We start from the raw sequence: 23,377 nt of genomic DNA, 5'->3' as shown, positions 1-23,377 counted from the left end.
CTTTGGATTTATTCAAATTCTTTTGTATTAAGGTCAAGGAATAGTTGGGATAAGTCTTAAAGATTGTCAGATATGACTGTGGTGGTGAGTGCTTTGACTATGGTAATGTTGGATAGCTTAAAGGGTCATTTGTCAAATACTTAGAAAGATTTTGAGATGGTAACTTAGTTTACTATATCCAAAAATCTTGGAATAAATTGGTGTAGCCGAAAGGCATAATTCCACCATGATGAACATGACAATGAGTATGATCACTAGGACTAATTTATTAGGTTTTCTATTGGGCGAAACAATCCAATATGCATTAAACTGTATTGCTACCAAAAGTATTCCATTCGCTCTCATTTGAGTTTTAGATCGGACGTAAACTTGACTTGAATCATCTTAAGGTTTGGAGCGTCTTGCAGAAGTTTGGTTATATAATCTAACATTAAATAAGTTGGAATCCAGAACCACTCGGTATCATACCTAGATCATTTGAAGGGATATCAGGTTTTATTATCCCAATAGAAGTATAAGAATTGTGGAATCACAAACAGTAAAGTATCTAGAGTTCGACAAAAATGTAGAGGATAGTTGCTCTTAGACTATTAAAGATAATGGTATGATGGGGACCATTGTGTCTTTGATTTTTTCTTTCCTTGTACATATAATTGTTGAGTCTTTTACACTATATATTAAGCTTATGAGGTTTAGGATATTGTTATTGATACGATTCTTGATGAAGTTTTTCAAGCCTCTCAAGTGTTAGATAAAATTATAGTAATTCCACTCAAAAATCTATTACGGAAAGATGTTTAGTTATACAACCATACTATATAGTCTATCTGTAAGAGCATATTTACGATATCTGCTATGTGGTCGATCTAGTGACTTGTATATGTGAATGTTGTTTCTTGTCCTCAGTATGATTGGTAGTTGGATATGATGAAAGATGAAATGCAATTTAAAAATTAATAGTGTTGTGAGCCTATTGAATAGGTTGAGGGTCATAAGCTCATCCGTTGCAAATGGGTGTATGAAACTAAGAGTACTTTCAAGGGAAACATTGAGAAGTTTAAACTCAAATCATTAATGAAAGATTTCACTCAGAAAGAAATATAATCTTTTCTAAAGACTATTTCAAAGTGAATATGGTATTACTGACTCAATTTTTATGTGGAGTTACATTAGATATATGATTATAACCATGTTTTTCAATGAATATCTTGATAAAGAAGTATATGTGGTATAACCCAAAGGTTTTATAGCGGATGATTCAGGTAAGCTTGTGTATAAACTAAAAAAACCCTTATGGCCTTAAGAGAGTCTGTAGATCAGACGATACTTGAAGTTTCATAGTATTATCATTTCATTCAGTTTTACTGAGAATATAGTACATCAGTGTATATACTATAAGATCAGTGGGAGAAAATTTAATTTTCTCATATTCCATGTAAGTGATAACTTGCTTGTGATAATAATATTGGACAACTGCATAAGATAATATAAATATTGTTGAGAAATTTTGACTTGAAAAACCCTGGTCAAGTACCTTTTGTCCTTGGCATTGAGATCTATAGAGATCGTTTTGGCGCACATTAGATTTATCTTAGATTGCATATGCTGATTGTATTTTGAAAATATTCAATAAGCTAGGAGTTGTTGCTGTTGTTAAGGCTAATAAGTTGAATATTGGCATTGTTCTTTTCAAATTTTGGGAAAATCCAAATAAAGGATACACTTTATGCTAGTGCATTTACAAGTGTCATACATGCTTAAGTTTGCACTAGTCTAGATATTGCTTTTGTGGCAAAATTTTTAGGTAGATATTGGTCAAGTCTAGCACATGATCAATGGATTGCTACCAATGAGATTTTGAGATCCTGAAAAAGGACAAGAAAACTACATGTTGTCAAATATGTTCAGGATCTAGAGCTAGTAGGGTATTCGAATGCAGATTTTACTAGCTATAAGGTTGACAAGAAGTTGATGACATAATATATCTTTATATTAGTAGAAGGTGCAGTGTTATGACAAAGTGTTAAACATAAATTTATGTTATCCTCTATCGTATCAACGGAGTTTATAGCATGCCTTTTAGCTGCTACTTAAGATATTTGACTTCGGAACCTCATTAAGGAGTTGACATACGGATGTATTGAGACAATAACTCTTTAGTGTTGTTTATCAACAACAATAAGGGTCTTTAAGGGGTCTAGATTTATGATGGTCAGGTTTCTAACCATAAAGAAATAATACATAATGATGGCACTACAGTAGAGCATATTTCCACAGATGATGTGGTTCTAGACCCACTAATTAACGTTTTTCACCCGTGTGTACTTGAATGACATGTCGTGACATGGGCTAAGGAGCATCATTGGATGCTGTTATTTAGTGGGAGCTGTTTTGATTTTGCTCTAATAAAGCTTATATATGTTGCACATTCAATAAAGTGTTCATGAATGTGTGGTCACCATATTGAATTGATTATATGTAATGAAAATCCCAAGGTATTGTGTAAGCCTTGAGTGAAGGCTGGGGGCATCTAGTTATCAGCTTTGAACATATGTCTTGATTACACATAAAGAAATGTTAACCATAAAGATAAGACATATATGGGTTCATTAGAACTATAAGGATATTCTCTAGTAGCACATCCGGTTTTCTATGACACTTAAGGTAAGAGAATAGTGACCGACAAGGGAGATAACACATAAGGTAAAACTCTTTATGAGGTGTTATCTGTTTGCCACACAACCATATTGAATCCATATCAATAAAGTTGAAAACATTTGTGACTATGGAAGGCTCTGTATGAATACATGCAGTTACCGCCATGATTCGTTGTTGGAGATTTTATGGGATAGGATTGACTATTAAGAATTGCCATTAGACCAACATAAATGTGTGCACATAAAGTACATTCTCAATTAATATAGCCTAAATGGGAGAATGTAAGAGTTTTCTTTATATGGGCTACATTGATTGAGATTGTAATTACCGTTTTACGGCGTTGGTCTAAAAAGGTAAGGCATAAGGTTTTCTTAATGGTCGAATATGGGCCTGGCATTGTGTGGGCCGAGTTGGGCCCGGCCCGTGATGAGAGGGCCCGTCAAAAACTCTATAAATATCACTAAGGTCCCTCCTCTAGCGCTTTTTCTTCCATGAAGTCTCTCTCAGCTCACATAAGGCAAACCGTGAGTGGCAGTCTCATTGAGCCAGGAACCGAGGGTCATAGGGGAGAAAATCTTTAGCATTAAAGGCTCGGATTGCTGTTGGATCATCGTCATTCTGCATAAAGAAAGATGGATTCCAAATAAGGTAAACAAATCTTTGTATTCTCCTCCTACATGTTCGGTTTTCTAGCTACGTCGATCCTGGGAAGCCGCTTCGATGGCCAACATCTTTTCCCTTGGAGCAAATTGCTTGTCTGAGATGTTGCCTAAGGATGATGAATGAAGACTCTGGTTGGTTTGTTTCATAGAACAAAGCGTTTGGGCTTTTCGGAGGATTGAGGATCTGTCTTGCTGTCTTTTGTTGGGAATTGCTTGGTTTACCTCCTCCTTTGATTGTGTATGGATTTATCAAACGATTGATTGTTGTTTGGTGAATTCGCAGTGGATTCTTTTCCATTGGTCCATTGGAGTGAACTGGTCAATTTGTTTCATAAAACAAAGCGTTTTTGCTTTTTGGAGGACTGAGGATCTGCTTCGCCATTTTTTTTTTTTTGGTTGAGATGATGAACTATTAGTAGTCTCTGATCACCTCTTTTTTTTTTCCCTGGGCAATTATCGGTTTTGATTGATATTTGTTCTTAATTATTATTATTATTAGTTATTTAACTTTGGGAGATGATCATGGGCTAGTTCCAATTCTTGGGCTGGAGAAGTGGTGATCTGTTGCGTTATCTTTGTGATGTCGAGTTGATGATCTCTCACAATCAGATAAAGCTACCGCCTTTCTAGACAGTTACTGGTTTGAATGGAGTTTGTTCTTCAGTCCTGTTATTTTCCGATTCATGTGAAAACCAATTCTCATTCCTTCGGAGGTCAGAGTTAGGTTGATGTATGAACTGTCATGGTTCTTTCTATGCATTGTGTATGCTCACTTTGGATCATTGCTGTTGAAAATCTAACGCCGGTGTCCTTCCTAGAAATAGTCCCTCCCTTGTGTCCTCATATGAATTTTAGTTTGTTGGAGTAATGCAAGTAAGAATTATTGAATGAAGTCCGTTTAGTTTTGTTGCCTTCTCTCCCTTTGGGATTCAGATTCCAGATCTATGTTGAACCAAAAGTTCTATCGGGAGGCTGCAACTATATTTGTGCGAGCTGCATCACAACTGGTAACCAATGATGCAATTAAACTTTTTTGGTCACTCCTTACTTGATTTCTTTTTTCTGTTTTGGTATGAGGACCTTGGTTGCTTTTTTCCCCATTTTATTATTGAGGTGTTGGATTCGGATTCCAGATCCATGTTGAGCCAAAAGTTCTGTAAGGAGGCTGCAACTGAAATTGTGCAAACCGATCATCACAACTGGTAACCAATGATGCAATTAAACTTTTTTTTTTTTTCACTCCACACTTGATTTCTTTTTTCTGTTTTGGTATGAGGACCTTGGTTGCTTTTTTCCCCATTTTTGTTATTGAGGTGAATGTCATAGCACTCTCTCTTGTCAGCCTAGTGGCAGCTTCCCCATTGGTTGCAGAAGGATATCACTCTATTTCTCATTACCCAAACAATCTTCCTCCTGTTAAATGGCTTGCATTCCTTTGGTCTTCCCAACTTACAGATTTTTGTTGTTCTATTTCCTGTTATTGAATGGTGCAGAGTCTTTGTAAGGCATACTTTGGTCTTCTGTCAGGCATATTCTGAGCTTATGGTACTGCATCTAAATAATCCAATATAATCACTAGTTACCAAGTTCTCTTATTGAAACTCCAATTATTGTGCACATAAAAAGATTTTATGGATGCTCACTCATTCTTTTACCGAGAAAAGGAATCAAATCACTAGTTGTGTACTTAAGTTTATATATTAGAAATTAGGTATAATTGTGAGTCTCCAATTGACAGGTTGACTATGCTAAAAACAATGGAGATTGTGCCTTCTCTTCCAGAAAATCTTACCTGGAAACCTCAAAAACAACTTAATGAAATTTTGTACATTTTTTGTATGTAAGTGCTATATCCATTCTTGCCATTATTATCTGTTTTAAACAGTGTATATCAACTTCCACTAGTGTACAAATCTAGTTGTTTGTTATGTCTCTCTAACTTCGTGTTTCACTTTCTTTCTTAGAGGTCTGGAAAGAGGATCTTTGTGCTCCAACTATGGAAGTGGGAAGGATCTCTTGATTTTGTTTAACTTTGTGGAGATTGGATATTTTAAAAATAAATGAGGAAGCGTTTTTTGTATAGATCTATTTGCTTTTCACCTTTTCTATATAAGAGTGTTGTCTGATTCTACATTTGTTAGGTGTTGGCTGGATGATGTCATGATCGTTGGCAAATGATGATATGTCTCCCAGATATTTTAATATACAGTTCTAGATGTATCTTTTTCTCATCCGCTCTATGAGGTTTGTTTGGAGTCATCTTCCTTGTAATTGAGATATTAAACAGTTGCTTATGATCGATTTCTTTTGCTTTGGTATTTGCTGTGAAGGCACAAATAAGCTTTGGTATTTACAGAAGGTTTATCAATCTCATGAAGGTTTAAGTCTGCCTCTGATCATATCAATCAGTTTGGTGGCTTCCACGCTGTATGGATTTATTCAGTCTTTTGAGGGGGCTTCCGCGCTGTCATGTGAGGATGCTAACGTATCAGGCTGTTAAAGAATTCAAGTTCTCGAGCTGGTGAATGCAGGAGTTTATCATCTAACGCTGTCATGTTGAGGGGAACTACCGAATAGTTGAAAGGTTCCTAGTTAGCATAATAATTAGTGCTTATTTTAATAAAAAGTATATCATGATATCAATAAATTTATGTTATAATACAATGATAAGGAAAGTTATTACTAATTATTTATTTACATACTGTGTAAGAATATCTAAAGAAGCAACTAATTTCACATGAAAAAGTAATGTCAATTAGAAATATAATCTAGCATTAATTTCCCCAATATAATAAAGTGAGAGAAATGAGTATAAATGTAACAACATATCGTATATAGTTGACAGAAACAATATTTCGGAGGCATATCAGTGGTATTTCGAACTAAAAAATTCAAAATAATAGCCCTTGTCAAAAAGATGACCGTTACTTCGACCAAAAAAGAACAGAAGGACGACCGTATCTTTTTCCTATTACAATCCAATCATCATCCTTCCCCTGCTCAGTTTCTCTCTCGTTCATTCTCTCTCGCGTGACGGGCCTTTGCAAAATCTCTTCGGAGAAAATCGGTTTCTTCTTTCTTCTCTGTTGCTGATCGATTGGTTGATGTGTCCAATTGCTTTCTTGGTCTGATTCGCGAAGCATCTAGTTGCAGAAACTTATTTTCTCGTGTGTTGCGGAGACCCATGAGGGTTTTGCACTTGGCCTCTTTGGGACGTTGCCAAAGGTCATCGGATTTGTTTGGTTTAAGCTCGTCCTTTGATCATCTATCAGTTCCTCAACCGGTCAATCTTTTGGGTTGTTTTCCACGGCTCATTCTGAAATTTTCGTTATTTGGGGGATTGGCAGTATCCTTTTTCCTCTTGATTCATATATGTGTTTGAGGATGTCCTTATGGAATTGTTTGGTTTAGCTCCTCCTTTTGATTGTGTATGGATTTATCAAACGATTAATTGTTATTTGGTGAATTCGCAGTGGATTTTTCCCCTGGAGCGAACTGTTTGTCTGAGGATGTTTTCTAAGGAAGATGAATGGCGACACTGGTCAGTTTTTTATTCATAAAACAAAGCGTTTTTGCTTTTTGGAAAACTGAGGATCTGCTTCACCTTTTTTTTCGGTTCACATTATGAACTATTAGTAGTATCTGATCACATCTTTTTTATTTTTTTCTGGGCAATTATCAGTTTTGATTGAAATTTGTTCTTCAGTTTTTTTAAAAAGAATCTTTTGGAGATGATTTTGGTCTAGTTCCAATTTTTTACTGGTTGTTATTTTGCCGGGCTCAAGAAGTGGTGATCTGTTGCTTTATCCCGTGATGTCGAGTTGATGATCTCTGATGATCGGATAAGCTACCACTTTTCGAGGCAGTTATTGGTTTGAATGGAGTTTGTTCTCCAGTTTTGTGATATTCAATTGATGTTTAAACCAGTTTTTATTACTTCGGAGGTCAGAGTTTGGTCGATGTATGAAACTGTCATGGTTATTTTGGCCCTGCATCTTTGTGTTCTTTTTATCTGTTCATAAACAGATTTTCTGTTTTTTTGTTCCCGGGAACAAAAAAAAAGAACAGATAACAAACGTTTTTGTTCAAAATCTGTTTTTTTTTTGTTCCCAGAACAAAATTGGAATGGAACTAAGAAAAAAAAAAACAATTGTTTTTTTTTTTACGGAAATACTTCGAAGAACAAATTTTCTCTCTCCTTTCTTTTCTTCTCTTTTTTTCTTCTTCCTTTTTCTTTGGCCGGTCGCCGACCCTTGGCCATGGTCGGCGATAGGCCGTCGAGGTCCATCGACGCTCGGCCTAGCCAGATTTGGGCGAGGCCAAGCTCGCCCAACCAAGGCGAGGCCGAGCCTCACCCATGCCGGCGACGGCTTGCCCAGCCAAGGCGAGGCCGATTTCTATGCAACGGGTATGCTCGCTTTGGATCATTGCTGTTGAAAATCTAAAGAAGGTGGTCCTTCCTAGAAATAGTCCCTCCCTCGTGCCGTCATCCTCCAGTCTCGCACCGTGCCTTTGATTCTGCACACAATTCCTCTCTTGTTTGCTCTTTGCCTGACAGCCTCTGCCGAGTACTCTTCAGAGAAGACATTGTTCCTGAATCGCGCTCTTGATTGATCCTTCTTCTTTTGTTTCCGTTTGTCATATTTTGGAAGTTATCTGACAAAAGTCGACTGGGAAATGGAGAAAAAAGTTTTTTGTTCTGTATTGATTCATTTACAGTTACACTGTATACATTTATAATGTAAGAAAGAACGAAAGTGAAAAGGAAATAATATACAATGAATAATAAAATTCCTATTTGCTAAATAGATCCCACAAATTACTCTTTCTCCAATTCAATCAATCCTTGATTAGGATTACCAGCAGATCTGGATCTCGGAATCTTTGATATCTTCGATACTATCTCCAACATTATCTAGTGGAGCCAAATTGAATCAGCAGACCATATTCCTGCAGGGGATAAAACTTGGTTTGAGGTTTTCACACATTTGGTGAGCATGGAGTTCAGTTTTCTTCTTTTTGTAAGTTTGTATCTGCTGCAACTGGAAAAGACACCTTCCCATTTACCCTTTTGATTCTTATCATATTTTGATCAGATGACCGATATCTACGTTATTTTTATTTTATTTTATCGACAACGAACATGATACTTGCTCAAGTAAAAAAGTCAGAAAGCTTCTAACTTTTCCTTCTGATTTTTTATGATATTTCAAAATTTGGATGGTGATATTAATTCGTACATGTAACCTATTTTACACACATTAAGCATAGCTGTCGAATCTATTTATAATAAGAACACGATTTGCAACATGATTCTTTTGTTTGTAGATGATTTGTCTGCCAGATGATTTGACTTTTGGTTCTAAATGCATCGTTTTTTCATCAGCCTTATGAGGGTGGTTTGTGTTCATTTTTCTTCTTACTGGAATTATCAAACAGTTTCCTTTGATTTGTTATATTGCCTTTGAAGGCACAGATTTTTTAGTATCTGGGCAGTCTATTGCGAGAATAGAATTGGTTCAGGTCCCGATTGAATTTGTATGAATGTCTTGAGGTTCATCAACATTATCTGGTTCAAGTTTCCCTCTGATCATTTTAATTAATAAAAGTTGAAATGCATGATCATTTTAATTAATAAAATTGCTTGCATGAAATGCATGGACATGAAATGGATTATTCAGCTAATATTCTCTTCTTATAAATAAATTTGAATTTGTATCCAAGAATGTCTCGACTGACTGGTTCATGTTTTTGAACTGGAGTATTTTAAATATTTGCGGCCATATGTTACTCTACCGTGTTGAGCTTTACTTCAGATTTTGAAACATCTTTGGTGGAATCATGTTTAGACTGGCTGGACTTGGAAGTATTTTTTATATTAAGCTTTTAATTAGCTGACAGCGTGGTTAATAGAAATGCCATTAGATCTGGAAGTATGCACTTACGTCTGGCTTCTGGTACTATTGACTACCTGTAGTAATGCTGAGCACTTTCGAGTTTTCACTATTGTAACATCCTATTTCTTGTTTAAAAATAAATATTCTGGAAGTAAGTACTTACGTCCAGTTTCTGGAAATATTGACAACCTGTTGTAATGCTGAGCACTTCCGAGTTTTCGCTATTGTAACCTCCTATTTCTTGTTTAAAAATAAATGTTCTGGAAGTAAGTACTTACATCCAGTTTCTGGTACCATTGACAACCTGTAGTAATGCTGAGCACTTCCGTGTTTTCACTATAGCAACCTAGTTCTTGTTTAAAAATGAATGTTCTGGATGAAGTTTGCTACCTAACTAACCTTGAGTCATGTATATGAAAGCTATCTCTAATTCTGATTTTAAGTATTTGTTCATATTAGTCATTTTCCTTCTTGTTGATGATGCTTACCTTGCAGGGCTATATCGTTTTCACTGTCATATATCAAAAGAGGTAATGAAAATTGAGAACTAACTGAGATGCCAGTCAACTTGTAGATATTTGATGGTGCTGGTGTATCTCCTTCGCCTTTAAGGGACCTGAATCTGTTATGGGGAATTTGTCTGCCTATGGTTTTTCTTGAGAGGTTGGCAAAGCATGATATAATCTCGACTGACTGTGAACTGTTTTTGTGGCCATATGTTACTCTACCGTGTTGAGATTTACTTCAGATTTTGAAACATCTTTAGGAGATGATTATGATGATGCAGCTATCTGTAGAAGTTTGATGTCCATGTTTGACTTCTTTCAGAATCTCCCTCTTTATTATGAAGTCTGAACACAGTTCTGACTTTTTCTCTGGACAATCATCGCTTTCTTTGGATGACAAAGTGGGAGAAGAGGGTTGTCTTGCTGATTCTGACTACGTCATATGTGCTTGGCAGCATATGGATCAAGCATAACTGGGCAGATCTTAGGACAAACTATAACAGGGGGATGGTGACAGCAAATCCATCTTAAGTATGGTTCCTAGCAGATTTGGGGTCCTGTCTCTTTACATGATCTTGCGTCTTCAGACAAACTATAACAGGGGATAATTGGCAGAATATAGATCAAGCATAATTGGGCAGATCTTAGGACAAATTATAACAGGGGGGTGGTTCTTAGTTGGGTTATAAAAGTGTGTTTGGCAGTAACTATGGCTTAAAATTTTTTCTTTCACGATGCCTTTGGGTTATTCTATTTTTTCTATTTAACATAAGCCTAATGTCCCTGGACAACAAACAACATGCTGTAAACAGGAATCACTTAGAGGTTTTTAGTTTGGATGGGCAATTCTCTTCAGAGAGTCTTGCAACAGTGATCTGATTGAGAGAAGGTTTTTTCTATTTACTGGCTAGGGTGGGTTTCAATCAGCTTCATCTTCCAAACATCGCATATGTTATGACAGTCTTGTTCTCTCTATCATGAAACTATGCAGTAATTTGGCCTAGTTTTTCAGCTCCTAAGAGAGGATATTGAGCAAGATGGTCCTTTATCTGCGAGATGAGTCTCCTTGCTTGATGTTGTATTCAGAAAGGTAATGACTAGGTCATGTTTCCCACAATACTTTTGACCCATAATCAGATTATTAAGAGCATCATAGCTATGTATTTCAAACTCTGAAAGTCAAAGTTTTCATGGCTTATTTTTTCCACTAAACTTTTTGTTTAGATGCATCCTTAATACATCTCATGCTTCTTGCCCCCTGTACTTCGGCTTCTTCTTTCAAAATTAATACTTCAACAGAAAGACAATGTCGTAATCTAGAGCTACTTCATCACTGTTCAGATCACATTGAAACAGATCCTACTTCTCTAGATTTTAAGTTTCATCTCAACAAAGTATGAAATTTTTTTGATGAATTCTGAGCAAGCTTAGCAAGCATGAAATGATCATGCCGGCATCAGACAAAGAAAAATAATACTGGAAACACAAGCCATCCGCCACAATTTTGCAAGTACTTGCCCTCATGTATGCATGAAGATGAAGTACATTGCCCACGGCATATTAGAAAGCATAATTTGCTCATAGTTAAAAAAATCATATTTTTCTGAAGATACTATAATTTCCAATTTAAACTTGATAACATCACGACATCAAAGAATTTCACTGTGGTGAAAGCCAGTGAGGAAGAAGAGATGAACAAACTGGGGGCAAAGGGAAAAGGAAAGAACAAACTAATGTTAGCTTAACTTGTGGCACTTCCTAGAACTGTAAATTTTTTAGGTGACATAAAGAAAAGGAAATGTTTAACCAGTCACAAAGAATTTAAGAAAAAGGAAATAAAGCGAGGATAGAAAGAATTAATATAAATCGACTTCTTAACGCTTCAGGAAACTCCACTTTCTCGAATTTAGACTAAAAAAGGACAGAAAAGATAAAATTAGTTCCATGAACCTTTTTCTATTTCATGATTATGTGTTGCAATATTCAAGGTGCGATAGCAAACAGAATCACTACAAAACCACATCCATCAGTAATCAACATAAGGAATCATAAACCTCCAGTAAGCCAGAGTTGTCAATTCTCACATGTCACAATTTCATAGTGGAGCTAAGTAGATACGAAATCAACAACAAAAGCTAGTTTAGAAACTGACCTAATGCATGCCTCAGAGGTACTGGAATGCAACGACGGTATCGAGCCACAGCCTCCAAAGTTATCATTTGCACGGCCATGATACACTTCATTTGCACGGCCATGATATACTTCATTTTTAACAAAAAGTGGTTAAGAGTCCTCTAATCATTTATGAACAAACAAATTCTAAGAAAGTTCAGTTTTATTTTAGTATGATAAATTGATGTACCAATGATTGATAATGCTGCTGCATACATCATGCATGGTTCAAATGTCACATAAAGGGAGCATGCTTAAAACTTTTCTGCTACTTTTGCAGCCAAAAATCTTGTCCTCTGCCTATTGAAGAAGAACATCAAGAGCGTCCATCTCTGCATGTCTTGTTGCCTATGAAAGCACAAGGAGAAAAATAAAGAAAGCATATCAAATTTAGGAGCTTTGCCAGAGAGAAATTTGCTCTTAGTGTTGTTTCATCATAAAGTTAGGAAATGCATTCCATGAGAAATGTTTTCTCCAACAAGTTATCTGATTGAGTATATAAAAGATTGGCGAAGGCATATACTGCATGATTTCAACAAGTTTTGCTTGCTCGAAGTTGCTGAGAATCCCACATGAAAAAAGAGGCTTCTTATTGGATTGGCCACCTCCACCTTTTCTAACAGTATTTTTTGTATACCCTATAAGGGCCAAATTTTTTTTCACACCGACTATCTATTACTGTCCGCAAAGTCATCGATAGTAGCATTTTGTCACCACATAACTATAAATGATTACAGAAATAGACTATGAGATAAGAGATTATCTCTACCAGTGACCAGGCTAAAAATATTTGTGTAGATGTGGCCATTGTGTTAAAAAAATGTTCCCAAGAAGCAGGTTCTTACATCTTAAAAGGCAATGAAATGCTCACAGTTCGTTTTTATACCAATTAAGTATACCGAAGTCTAGCTAACACGTGGTCTAAGGAAAAAATTGTTAGGAACTTCACAAAAGCTGATAGAGACCATAATATGGTTCAAGACAGAGCACATGGTAAATGAAATTTGTAAAACATTGCGCATAATGAAGCCAGATTTAACTAGTGTTAGCGGAAGTCATATTTTACGAAAGACTAATGGGAACAAAACAATTTACAGCCTAATAATGCATAAAAAAATTCCACTTATTAACAGATTTGTTCTGATAATTCTTTTATCATCTATTAAAGAAATAAGGAAAAAATCATGGGAGAAACATAAAATGATCAACAATTACTACAAGTGGATAATTCGAGGGTATCAATTTAGAACAATAACAAAGTGTCGTTAGTCCAGTTTCTTCATGCCACAATAACATGCGCATCCTCAACAATCTCACAGCTGTTCAATCAGAGAGTACAATATGAAATCATTCACTAATTAAGACTGATTTGTTCTGGAAATGCATGTGGTTACTGAAAATTAGTTTTTTAACCCACCTGGAACATCAAGGCTGTCCAAAGCAAGCTTTGCCTTATATAAGAATAGCAAATAGGTTTTGTTACTTGTGAGGAGAAAAAGAGTCAGAAATTCTAAGCATGCATACATGCATACAAGCAATTCAAGAGGAAACCAGCATGAAGTGTCCAGCAGTAGAAATATTTAGTATCAATGCGCAGCTACTAACGGAATGAATGCATGTTTCGCAGCTATATAATCAGGATCCCACAAGTCCTGTATAATATACCGGTCACAAACTTCTAAACAATGATTAGTACAACATATTCGTCCCATAATTCAGATCCAAATCGCACCTAACTGTTAAACTGATATGGCTCTAACCACACTGAAGCAAACACAACTAATTTGAGAAACTATACGTTGCTCATTCCAGTGTGTCCTATCGTTGGTACCTCAGAAGCATATATTTTGTTATATAGGTTTCTCTCAAACATTCATAAAGGCTGTGGAACATAAGGACTAAAAGAGAACCCAAAACTGTTGCAAAGGCCCCAGAAATCATAATTGAGAATCAGCGTCTTGTGCTTTTGTGTCTATTCTACTGAACAACTTATGCAAACTCTGTATTTCTTGTGATTCTTTCCCTTTCCCATATATCCACGGTCTAAGGGTGAAAGAAAATAACCACTTAACTAGTTATCTATGGGCACAACCGATGTTCTTATTACTCTCTCGCTCCAAGTAAATTTGGTTTTCAATTCTCCCTAGTTGCCAAAGTCAACAAGTGGTAAAAGGATTCGACTGTCAAAGTGGCTTGCCATCTCACTTCGTCAGTCCCCTATGGTTTTGCCGGCTCGTTGTCCACTTCAATGCATGGTTTCGCATAAGGGAGTTCCTGACCTATGGCACCCAGATTGGCTCAGTTTTTGGCCAAAAAAGGGGATTGGACGAACCCATGTACACCCTCTTCGCATTGTTTCGCTCTCCCCGGCTTGTATGTCCTTTGAATTTGGACTTCACCCACTTCTTTCAATAGCCACCTGACCAAAAAAAGGCAAAAAGGCTATACCTTCTAGGGATCGTCACTGATTTTTCGGCTTGCAAAGTCGATTATCAATGAATTCACTGCGAAGCATCCACAGACGAAATTACCAAGAAACACTTAGTCAACGTCTCTCGAATAAATTCAACCATACATTTTTCAAGTTCCCGCGCAATCGCACCATACAAGTCGAATTTCGATATTCATCTCGAGTATTACATCAACTGATACAATTTGGATGTGCCAGGCGTTACCTGATCTACAGCAAGCTGCATGACGCCCTGAACCTCAAAGGAGAGAACCATTCACCCAAAAGCTTCCCCATCAATTTCCGTGGCTCCGGTCAGCCGTTGTCGCTTGCTGGCCTCCGTCGCCGCCGGTTCGCTGGGGACTCTGTTTCGGGAAGACGAACTTCTATTCATCCGTCGCCTCCGTCGGGAGGTGGCGATCTTACATATGTCAGAGATCGCCGGTGTCTGATGGAAGATGAGCAGTTCTTGATGCTGAAACTGGCGTCGGTAAAGTTCGAAGTTTGCCCATGGTGAGAAAAAGAGGATTAAACCAACAAAAAAATTATACTTGTGTGTAATACCTAAAGAAAGAAGGTGGAGAGAGAAAGACTACAAGAAAATAGATGAAGAGAAGGAACCAAGAAGAACAGGGAAAAAGGACTTGTAATCAAGACCAGCTGAGTTTACTCACCTACGAATTGCTCCCTTGGCAAATTCCCATCATTTTAGCAACCAGAGCAGCGAGCAAACATGCCATGATCAATCGACTTAGAAGTCCACATAGTCTTGATTCGCGCGTCAAGGAGATTTGACAATGTTTCTTGATGCTCATTTGACAATCTTGGGAGTCCTCCTGTAGATTGCTTCGCTCAAATTATCTTCGTGCATAAGTAAACTCTCGGCTGCTGAATGAGTTGATTCATGACCAACCTCGTAGAGTAAAGCTAAATCAATCAATTGATTGTCTCGAAGTTTAACCTTTAAATCGTCCCCTAGATGTTTGCATATTATTCGGGATCCCCACTCTTTCACACTTTCACCCTATATTGTAACCCCGAACTCTACATCATTTCGATCAATTTGACCAAAATCAATTACTCCCCATAGCTGAAAGGGTCTGAAATACAAAAGCGCAACATGATCCGAATCCAATGAATGGGAACTCTCTATTGGTCCGTCGCTCCACTGTTTACCATCAACGGATAAAGCAATCTTAAAATCATGATGACCAATACCAGAAACGAAAGAGAGAGCTATTCCAAGAAACTTGTCATATAAGTCCTTTGAAGCCTTAAAAGATAAGGAACCCATTTCAATAGGAAGGATCCAATGTGGCATCTCTCCTCCACATAGAAGACTTCCATACTCAAACCAATACTGTTACAAAAATAGATCGGTAGAAAGTAGCCAAGTTAGTATTACTATCCAAATGAGAAGATCCATTGATCCTTGCTTGCATCAATACACAAGTCTCACATGATAGAAATCATTCCGATAGACGGGAGCCACCTACATTACATGCATATGCATATATTTGCAGAACCACTTCATATTTGTTTGTTTTTCTTAAGCCTTCAGTCTTGCATTTTATGCTATTGCATCATACAAGCACCCAATGGACCCAGCATATACTTCATATCGTGTGTGTGTGTGTGTGTGTGTGTGTGTGTGTGAGAGAGAGAGAGAGAGAGAGAGAGAGAGAATCTAACCTGGCCAAGTGGGTAACGAGTATCAACCAAACCTCTATGGACAAAATGATGAATAGAGTTCAAGCCTTCGTTTTTTTGTAGAAGTTTGCAATTATCTGCCCAAAGATAACTCAAAAATGGGGGAAGCTCAGGAATCTCTTGTAATTGAAGGCAGTTTTCAACTCCCAATTGAGACAAACGACCACGCTTACTAATGGATGTAGGAAGGGCAATAATATTGTTCTCCGTCAAATTTAAGTCAACCAAGACGGGAAAACAAGAAAGATTCCCAAGAAACTCTACTTCAGACAAATTACATCCCGTAAGGTCTAAACAGTATAAATTTGAAAGTCCGGTCTTCATGCACGGATCAACTGAATCCTTGTACTTTGGAAACTCGTTTAAATTTATGCAGTAGCTTACTTGCAAGTGTTTAAGGTTTTGTAACTTATAAATGCAAGATGGAAGATGTTCCAAGCTTTTGCAATCTTGTATATACATTCCCTCCAAAGAGACAAGATTTTCTATTGATGCAGGAAGTTCTTTAATACCGGTCCCTTCTAACCAAAGCTTTTTCAGATCTTCGAGTTTACATGGAATATCAGGGAACCTTTCAAATTTTGTGCATTTTTTAATATTGAGAGTTCGAAGTTTTTTTGACTTGAGCAAATTTGGAAAAACACTAAGTTCAAAGCACTCCATTAAATTCAACACTTGTAACTTGTCATGAAATGCAATGGACTCGTGGGCTTCCACCAAGTTTGTGCAATTACTGATATCCAATTCCTCAAGATTTGGAGTACACACGATGTCCGGTGTGCAAACTAGGGACTTGCAATCATTGAAAATAATGTACTTCAAATTTTGGAAGTCCTGCAAAAACAATGAAACCAGCTTTGGTAAACATTTGAAAGGGAAAAAGGGGTGTTTGTATGATTATCTTGCTTCCTTACACTTAAACCGTGTGATTCCTGTTTGAGAATAGGTTGCTACTGAAGCATATTCGTTATTGATATTTCAAAAAAATATTATATTTTGGGTTATCAATCGTAAATATTGAGCAATTTGTTTATTAATGTAGAGGTGAACTCCCGCGGAGTCCACAAATAGGCCTATGTAAGTTATTGCAAATAGACAGGGAGTCAAACCCGTGAAATGTGGAAGGAAGCAAGGAGCTTCGGCAGATTAGACAAGTCGGAACCTACTATTTTGGTCTCTAAGTAAATTACTTAACCTATTAATTAACTTTTCATTCAAAGTTACTATAAATTGATTTTGTGAGAATTAAATATCGTATTGAGAAATTACTAAATACTTAGAAACTTTCTAATAATTATACATATGTATGTATACTTTAGCAAATTAGAGTTTAACTCTTATCATTTTATATTTTAGATATTATTTGAAAAAATTGAATGATTTATAGACACAATATAAAATAGTTCACAAAGAAACTTGGGTTAACAATTTTAAAAAATTAGAAAAAGTATCGTTAAACCCCCCAAATCAGCATGCAGATTTAGCCTTTACTAATTTTCGTCTTACAAAATTCCCAAACCGGTGCTCCTCACCCAATCCTACCCTCCATTAGCAGACCAAAATTAGTTTGGGATGAAATTGTGCCATGTGTCATGCATGTGGCAATTCTAAAATCCAAGTAAAGTGTCACATGGCAAGTATGCAAATGTGGACCATGCGACAAAATTATGCCATGTGTCATGCCATGTGACAATCGTAGAAACATAGTAAAGTTCCACATGATGTGTGTAGATGTGGGCCATGTAATAGAACGATGCCATGTGTCAGGCCATGTGACAATCATCAAACCAAAATGAAGTCTCAAGTAGTAAGCACAAGAGTGAACACTTTGTCGAATTTCAGCTGTAACTATATATAATAGATGAAGGTCACTAACATAAGTTCTTCTTTCACAATGAAATTTCTCAAAAATCAATAAATTTAAAATTTGTTAAAAGTTTTTCAAAGACAATTAAACCAACTTTGAAAAACATTCAGAAGAAAATACAAATTTTGTATATTGAATTCAAATAGGCTAATATAGGTAAATGCTCACCTTCAATTGATTTGGCACTACTGTGCTACAATTGCTCATATGAAGTCCCACTAATTTCTTTCGACCAGAGGAAAATTTTGAAATCTGGGGAGCACATCCATCCAATCGAATCCATCTTAGCTCATTCGGAAGATATATAGGACCTTGGAAAGAATTATGCACATTTTGCAAAATGAGTAATCTCAACCTTCTCATTTTTGTTAAAGCATCAGAACTGACATATATTTCTGTCAGCTCAAGTGGCTCCAACACTATGGCTTCTACAGCACAATCTCCCTGTATTTACAAGACTATTTAGGTTATGCATGTTTAATAATTAGAGTCGCAAAGATAAGGAGCAGAATTTTGATCGTATCTACAAGTCTTACCATGTTGTTTGACACAACATCGGCAACGTCATCACACGACCATAGTCTGCTACGTCTCCAGGGATCTTTGCTTTCTTTGTTCACAATATCCATACCCATCAATTGAATCAAGTCATGCATTTGTATGTTTCGGGACTCCATTCTTATCAAGCACCTCTCATTGAGAACTCGTAATCCTATTATTGCCACAAGATCACAACTCTTGAGAACTTTCTTTATATACTCAGTTGTCCATCCCTTAAAGAAGCAAGCAATGTGAAGAAAAATCTCTTTCTCATTAGCTTCTAATCCATCATAACTTATTTTGAGCACATCATTGATGTCTTTCTTAGGAAACTTAGAAATTTTAGCTAGTGTACTTTCCCATTCATCTTCTCTTCTACCACGTAAGAAGGAACCAAGCACCTCTAGTGCTAAAGGAAGGCCTTTAGCATGATTTAGAACACCATCCACTAGATCTGTTCTGATTTTAAATTTTTGGCAATTTAGAAAAGCATGCTTACTGAGTAGCTCATGAGCTGCACCATCATCGAGTTCTCTAACTTTGTACACATGATTTAGATCTATCCCGTGACTAGTTAGCAAATGTATATCTCTTGTAGTAATGATAATTCTACTTCCATTACCAAACCACTTGCTTTCTCCTGCTAAAGCATCTAATTGGCGTCGGTCATCCACATCATCAAGGATAAGGAGAACTTTTTTGTGACAAAGTCTATATTGAATTTGATTGATACCTCCATCAACACTGGACACCACTAATCTTTCTTTCAATTCTAATATCTGAAATAGTAATTTTTCTTGCAAAGTAACTATATCCTTGCAATCTTTTGAAACTTCTCGAACATTTGCCAAAAAACATGAATTCCCAAATTGATCGAAAATACCATTATAAACGGCTTTGGCTAAAGCTGTCTTTCCTATGCCTCCCTTTCCCCACAATCCCACCATGAGAACATCATCATCAGACCAAAGGTTTAACATCGATTTCAACGTAACCACCTGGGAGTCTATTCCAACCGGATATTTAGCAACATGCAAAGGTGTGCGGTCTAGGCGAGATGAGATTTCCATCACAATTCTTTGTATAAACTTTGACTCATCCCTGGAAAAAAAAAAACGAAAAGAAGTGGCATCGTTTTAGCAGTAACAGGCAATTACTAGCCAACAATGACAAAAGCGGTGCATCACATTTTTACATACCACAACCAAAACAAATGGTATTCCCACCGAGTCGAATTAGAACTCCGAGAGCTCCACACCGACCAAAACATGCATCCATCTACTTAATGATTCATGTTATTTTGTATTATACATAACAATTCACTTATTTTTCTTTTTGATTGTTATACGTGATTTATTTATACACTTGATCAAAAAGAGCTATTTTGTACGCACTAATTATCCTTTATCAAGCGTTGCAAACCTTCTTAATCCTTCCAAAGAAATGGGGTAAATGCAACAACACACATATTTAACATTTTGTCCATTGATCAATCAAGTTTTAACACTTTATTCTGTTCAAATAAGTCAGTAAAATTTTCAGCCGATGAAGTCCTACTGTCAATTTTTATTACAGGAAAAGCCATGCGTCTATTCTACGCTTAGCCGAAATTGTAACCGGTAATCAGTTTATGACTTCGTTGACCAGAATTGAAAATCTGTAGAACAATTGACCAAAATGAAAAGTGAAGAAATCAGATAGCCCACATAACCTTTTATCATGCTTCGAGGAGGGCAACAGGGATCCAAAGACAGAACTATAGACCTTGCCCGAATGAAACTGGGCTTAGTAAAAGCCAAATGCAAAATTCTATTCTTCCACGCCCAAAAGTAGGGTTTTTCGTTTTTTGCTAACGAATTTTAGTAAGTGTTGATAAGTGTCGAAAAACTATTAGTGAAAAAAAGAACAGTGACTTTTCCTTTCTCGAAACATGTTAGCAACTTAGCAACAATTTTATGAAATCACCTATTTTTTTCATAATTTGCAAATTACCAATTTTCTAATAACTTACTAAACTTGACTTGCATACCTTGCAGGCTTGAACTTACTAACTTTTATATGATATTACCAACATAAATTGGATTGACTTACCAACACTTTCTTTTAATTTACTAATTTTTCTATTAAGTTACCAACTCTCATTTGAGTTACTTACTAACTAATTTTAGAATTCCCAATCTTAATCAAAGTGACTTATCAACTTTTCTCCCATTAAGTCACTAGCCAATTTTGGATTGTCAATTTTCATTTGAGTTACTTGCCAAGCTTAATTTTCTTTATTTATCAACTTTTCTTCTCTTTTGCCAAATTTTATTTTTCTTTTATAACTAAGTCTTATATATACCAACTCTTACATGGAATTACTAACTTCAACTAAAGCCACAAAAATTTTCAGGAATCTTGAGATGAAGCATCTATATGTATACTTATAACCATGTGTGTGTAGATTTTTTTTTTTTTTTATAAACAATCTCTATAGTTACTTGTAAAAATTATCTTCTTACACAAAATATGAACACCACTACACTTACCCATCTTTCAAATGCCACCCGTACAAGCTACCAGCATCGAAAAGAGCTTTCTTCCATCTCTTCACTTCATATGAATCCGTCCCAATCTTGGACTCATGTTTAATCATAGCTTCTCTGTACTTCTCTCTTGGTGTTTTCACTTCTTTAGGTTCCACTTTGTAAAACACTGGAAAGACCATGAGGTTTCTTTCTTCCTTGCAATCCATGATTTTGGCCAACTCATCCAAACAACACCTTGAGGAAGCATAATCCTTGGAAAAAATGATGATCGCAATATGCGATTCCTCGATCGCCTTCATAAGCGCTGGCGCTATTTGTTCTCCTTTCCCGAGCTCCTCACTATCAACAAAAGTGTAGATTCCTTTCTGGTCAAGAGCTCTATAGAGATGACTGAGAAAGTTGTTCCGAACATCCTCGCCTCTGAAACTCAAAAAAACATGGTAAATCCTTTCAAACTTTGATGAAGAAGCCATTAGATGATGTAGTTCAACAATCAGCAATGAGTATTAGCTTAAGAATTGGTATGGTATTTTGAGGTAGTTGTTCACTATTTAATCTTCTTGTTGATTTATTCTTATACTAGAGGACGGAAATTTTTTTGATGAGTTTGACCGTTCAAGAGGCGAAATGGCCCACAAAATTAGGGAATAATATTGATCACTGCTGGTCCTAGTGGACTCGATCATTGCACAAATTGACAAACAACTTTAGAGTGATGGATTCTCGCGGGTTAGGTTATGGGCTCACCAATAACTAAATAAACAATTTTTTTTGGCTTCCTTGAAATGGCATCCCAACCTCCAGAGTTGTTGTTTCTTGTTTGCTAAATAATAATTGAACACATGACTACTCAAAAGATACAATAGTCACAATTAAGTATATCAGAATAGAAAAATATTAGATCTACTAGCATAGCAGATATTTGGAAAAACTTGGTGCTTAAGTGTAGACCAAGATATCTAATAGGTATGAACAAATGAAGTTATTTTCACGTAAACCATATACCACGGCATCATTCAAATTGTCTTATTGAAATAAGTTTCTTTATTGATGGTTAATATTGTTTTAAAAAATTTTATGAGTATGAAGTTTAACATAAGATAAAGTTTTAGTCAATGTGCTGCTTCCAGGGAGTTACTTGCATCCGTTTAGTCTTCGTTTTCTTTTTCTTGCAAGGAAAACGAAGTATTGCCTTTCATTAGGTTTGCTTTTATCATAGGCTCACTAATAAGCCAAACTTTGCTGGCTTCCTCAAAACGGCGTACCAGACCTCTGAGTAGCTATTTCCTCTTGCTAAATATTATTTTAACGCATGACTACTCATGAAATATATAATTATATATGCAAAATTCAAGTATATCATAGCTAAGTGATATGATATTCCTTCGATCAGAGGTGAAGATATATTATCTTGTGTAGCTTTATGCATGCGGACTCTTTAATGGCAAATTTGTGAGTGATGATTGATGTACCTCTCTATTAGTGGACCAGACACTAATCAATTAAATAATTTATTTTCATTATAAAATGAAAGGTGATAAGAAATCTGTGGGGGCATCATGTGCACCAAGATCGTAAGTTCGACGATCAAGATTTTGTGTATCGAACCCAATAATCTTTCTTTACTCAAAAGCCACTCTGCGTGTTCTCTTCTAGCCTTTTATCGTGAAGAATATCTGAATATTGTGTGCGTACGTGTGATTTGGCTTCGATTTAGTCCACTTGGAGTAATGTGGTCAACGACATGTCGTTGATCTCACAAAATTGTGAGAAATGGTGGATCTAGAAAAGCGCGTGTGTATAAACAAAAACAATGTTAGCCTGCTAGGAATTGAGGATATGTGAATGTTCATGAGAAATTAGAAGAATAATATTTTGAAGCATGTTATAATAGCATTTGAACTCTGGTATAGATATAGTTTCCCTTCCAGAGCTAATCTTTTCTGAGCTTTTCACTTTTTCAGCAAGCACGCGCACAGGATAAAGATGAACTACATCATGTTCCACGTGTCAAAAGCTCAGCATGCGTGTTGATCCTGAAGATAGGAGTGTTTGATGAAATCTTCTTTCTCTTCATCTTCAAAAAGGATACTTTGAGGATTCGCTTCAATGTGGATCACAAGGAAGGCGCCTCACCAAACATTGGCTGCAATTAGACTACTTAAAGTACCGAAGACTGCCGTCGACATCCTAGGGTAATATACGTGCGCACTAGTCTCATTCAAACAATGTATCTTATCAGTAAGATGAAATATATTTTCTTTCCGGCAATGAATATTGATAACAAGCTGATGAGCGGTTGATGTTTGGAATAGGTATTCCCACCATCCTTAACTTTACTGGCTGCATATTTGCTTGCAATTACTCTTATCATTCGCGGGTTTA

At 36.3% G+C, this 23,377-nt stretch overlaps 1 protein-coding gene and 3 long non-coding RNA genes across 5 annotated transcripts; 2 read left to right on the top strand and 2 right to left on the bottom strand.

Moving 5' to 3' along the window:
* Positions 1-3,772: 3,772 nt before the first annotated feature.
* On the top strand, positions 3,773-6,806 carry LOC120294677. The gene is made up of 2 exons (XR_005551910.1): positions 3,773-4,522; positions 5,285-6,806. It is a non-coding gene; the product is annotated as an uncharacterized LOC120294677 (long non-coding RNA).
* A 1,192-nt stretch (positions 6,807-7,998) lies between these two features.
* Positions 7,999-15,124, bottom strand: LOC104414543. 2 transcript variants are annotated; one of them, XR_005551909.1, is made up of 5 exons: positions 15,019-15,124; positions 14,571-14,825; positions 12,086-12,243; positions 11,876-11,984; positions 7,999-8,270 (listed from the first exon to the last, which is right to left on the bottom strand). It is a non-coding gene; the product is annotated as an uncharacterized LOC104414543 (long non-coding RNA). The 2 variants fall into 2 exon arrangements; XR_005551908.1 differs by having other exon boundaries at positions 11,876-12,243.
* On the top strand, positions 9,098-10,876 carry LOC120294678. The gene is made up of 2 exons (XR_005551911.1): positions 9,098-9,880; positions 10,046-10,876. It is a non-coding gene; the product is annotated as an uncharacterized LOC120294678 (long non-coding RNA).
* Positions 15,125-15,135: 11 nt separating the features above from the next.
* On the bottom strand, positions 15,136-21,598 carry LOC120294675 (TMV resistance protein N-like). Its single transcript, XM_039315061.1, has 5 exons — positions 20,993-21,598; positions 18,458-19,562; positions 18,090-18,365; positions 16,037-16,888; positions 15,136-15,704 (listed from the first exon to the last, which is right to left on the bottom strand). Exons 1-5 carry the CDS (start codon positions 21,463-21,465, stop codon positions 15,369-15,371), a joined length of 3,042 nt encoding a protein of 1,013 aa, XP_039170995.1. The 5' UTR covers positions 21,466-21,598; the 3' UTR covers positions 15,136-15,368.
* Between the last annotated feature and the right edge of the window lie 1,779 nt (positions 21,599-23,377).

Source organism: Eucalyptus grandis, chromosome 6 (assembly GCF_016545825.1).
Source record: "Eucalyptus grandis isolate ANBG69807.140 chromosome 6, ASM1654582v1, whole genome shotgun sequence".
Classification (NCBI taxonomy): Eukaryota; Viridiplantae; Streptophyta; class Magnoliopsida; order Myrtales; family Myrtaceae; genus Eucalyptus; species Eucalyptus grandis.
Note: the sequence above shows the minus strand (reverse complement) of the source record. Positions and strands in the feature narration are given on the sequence as shown.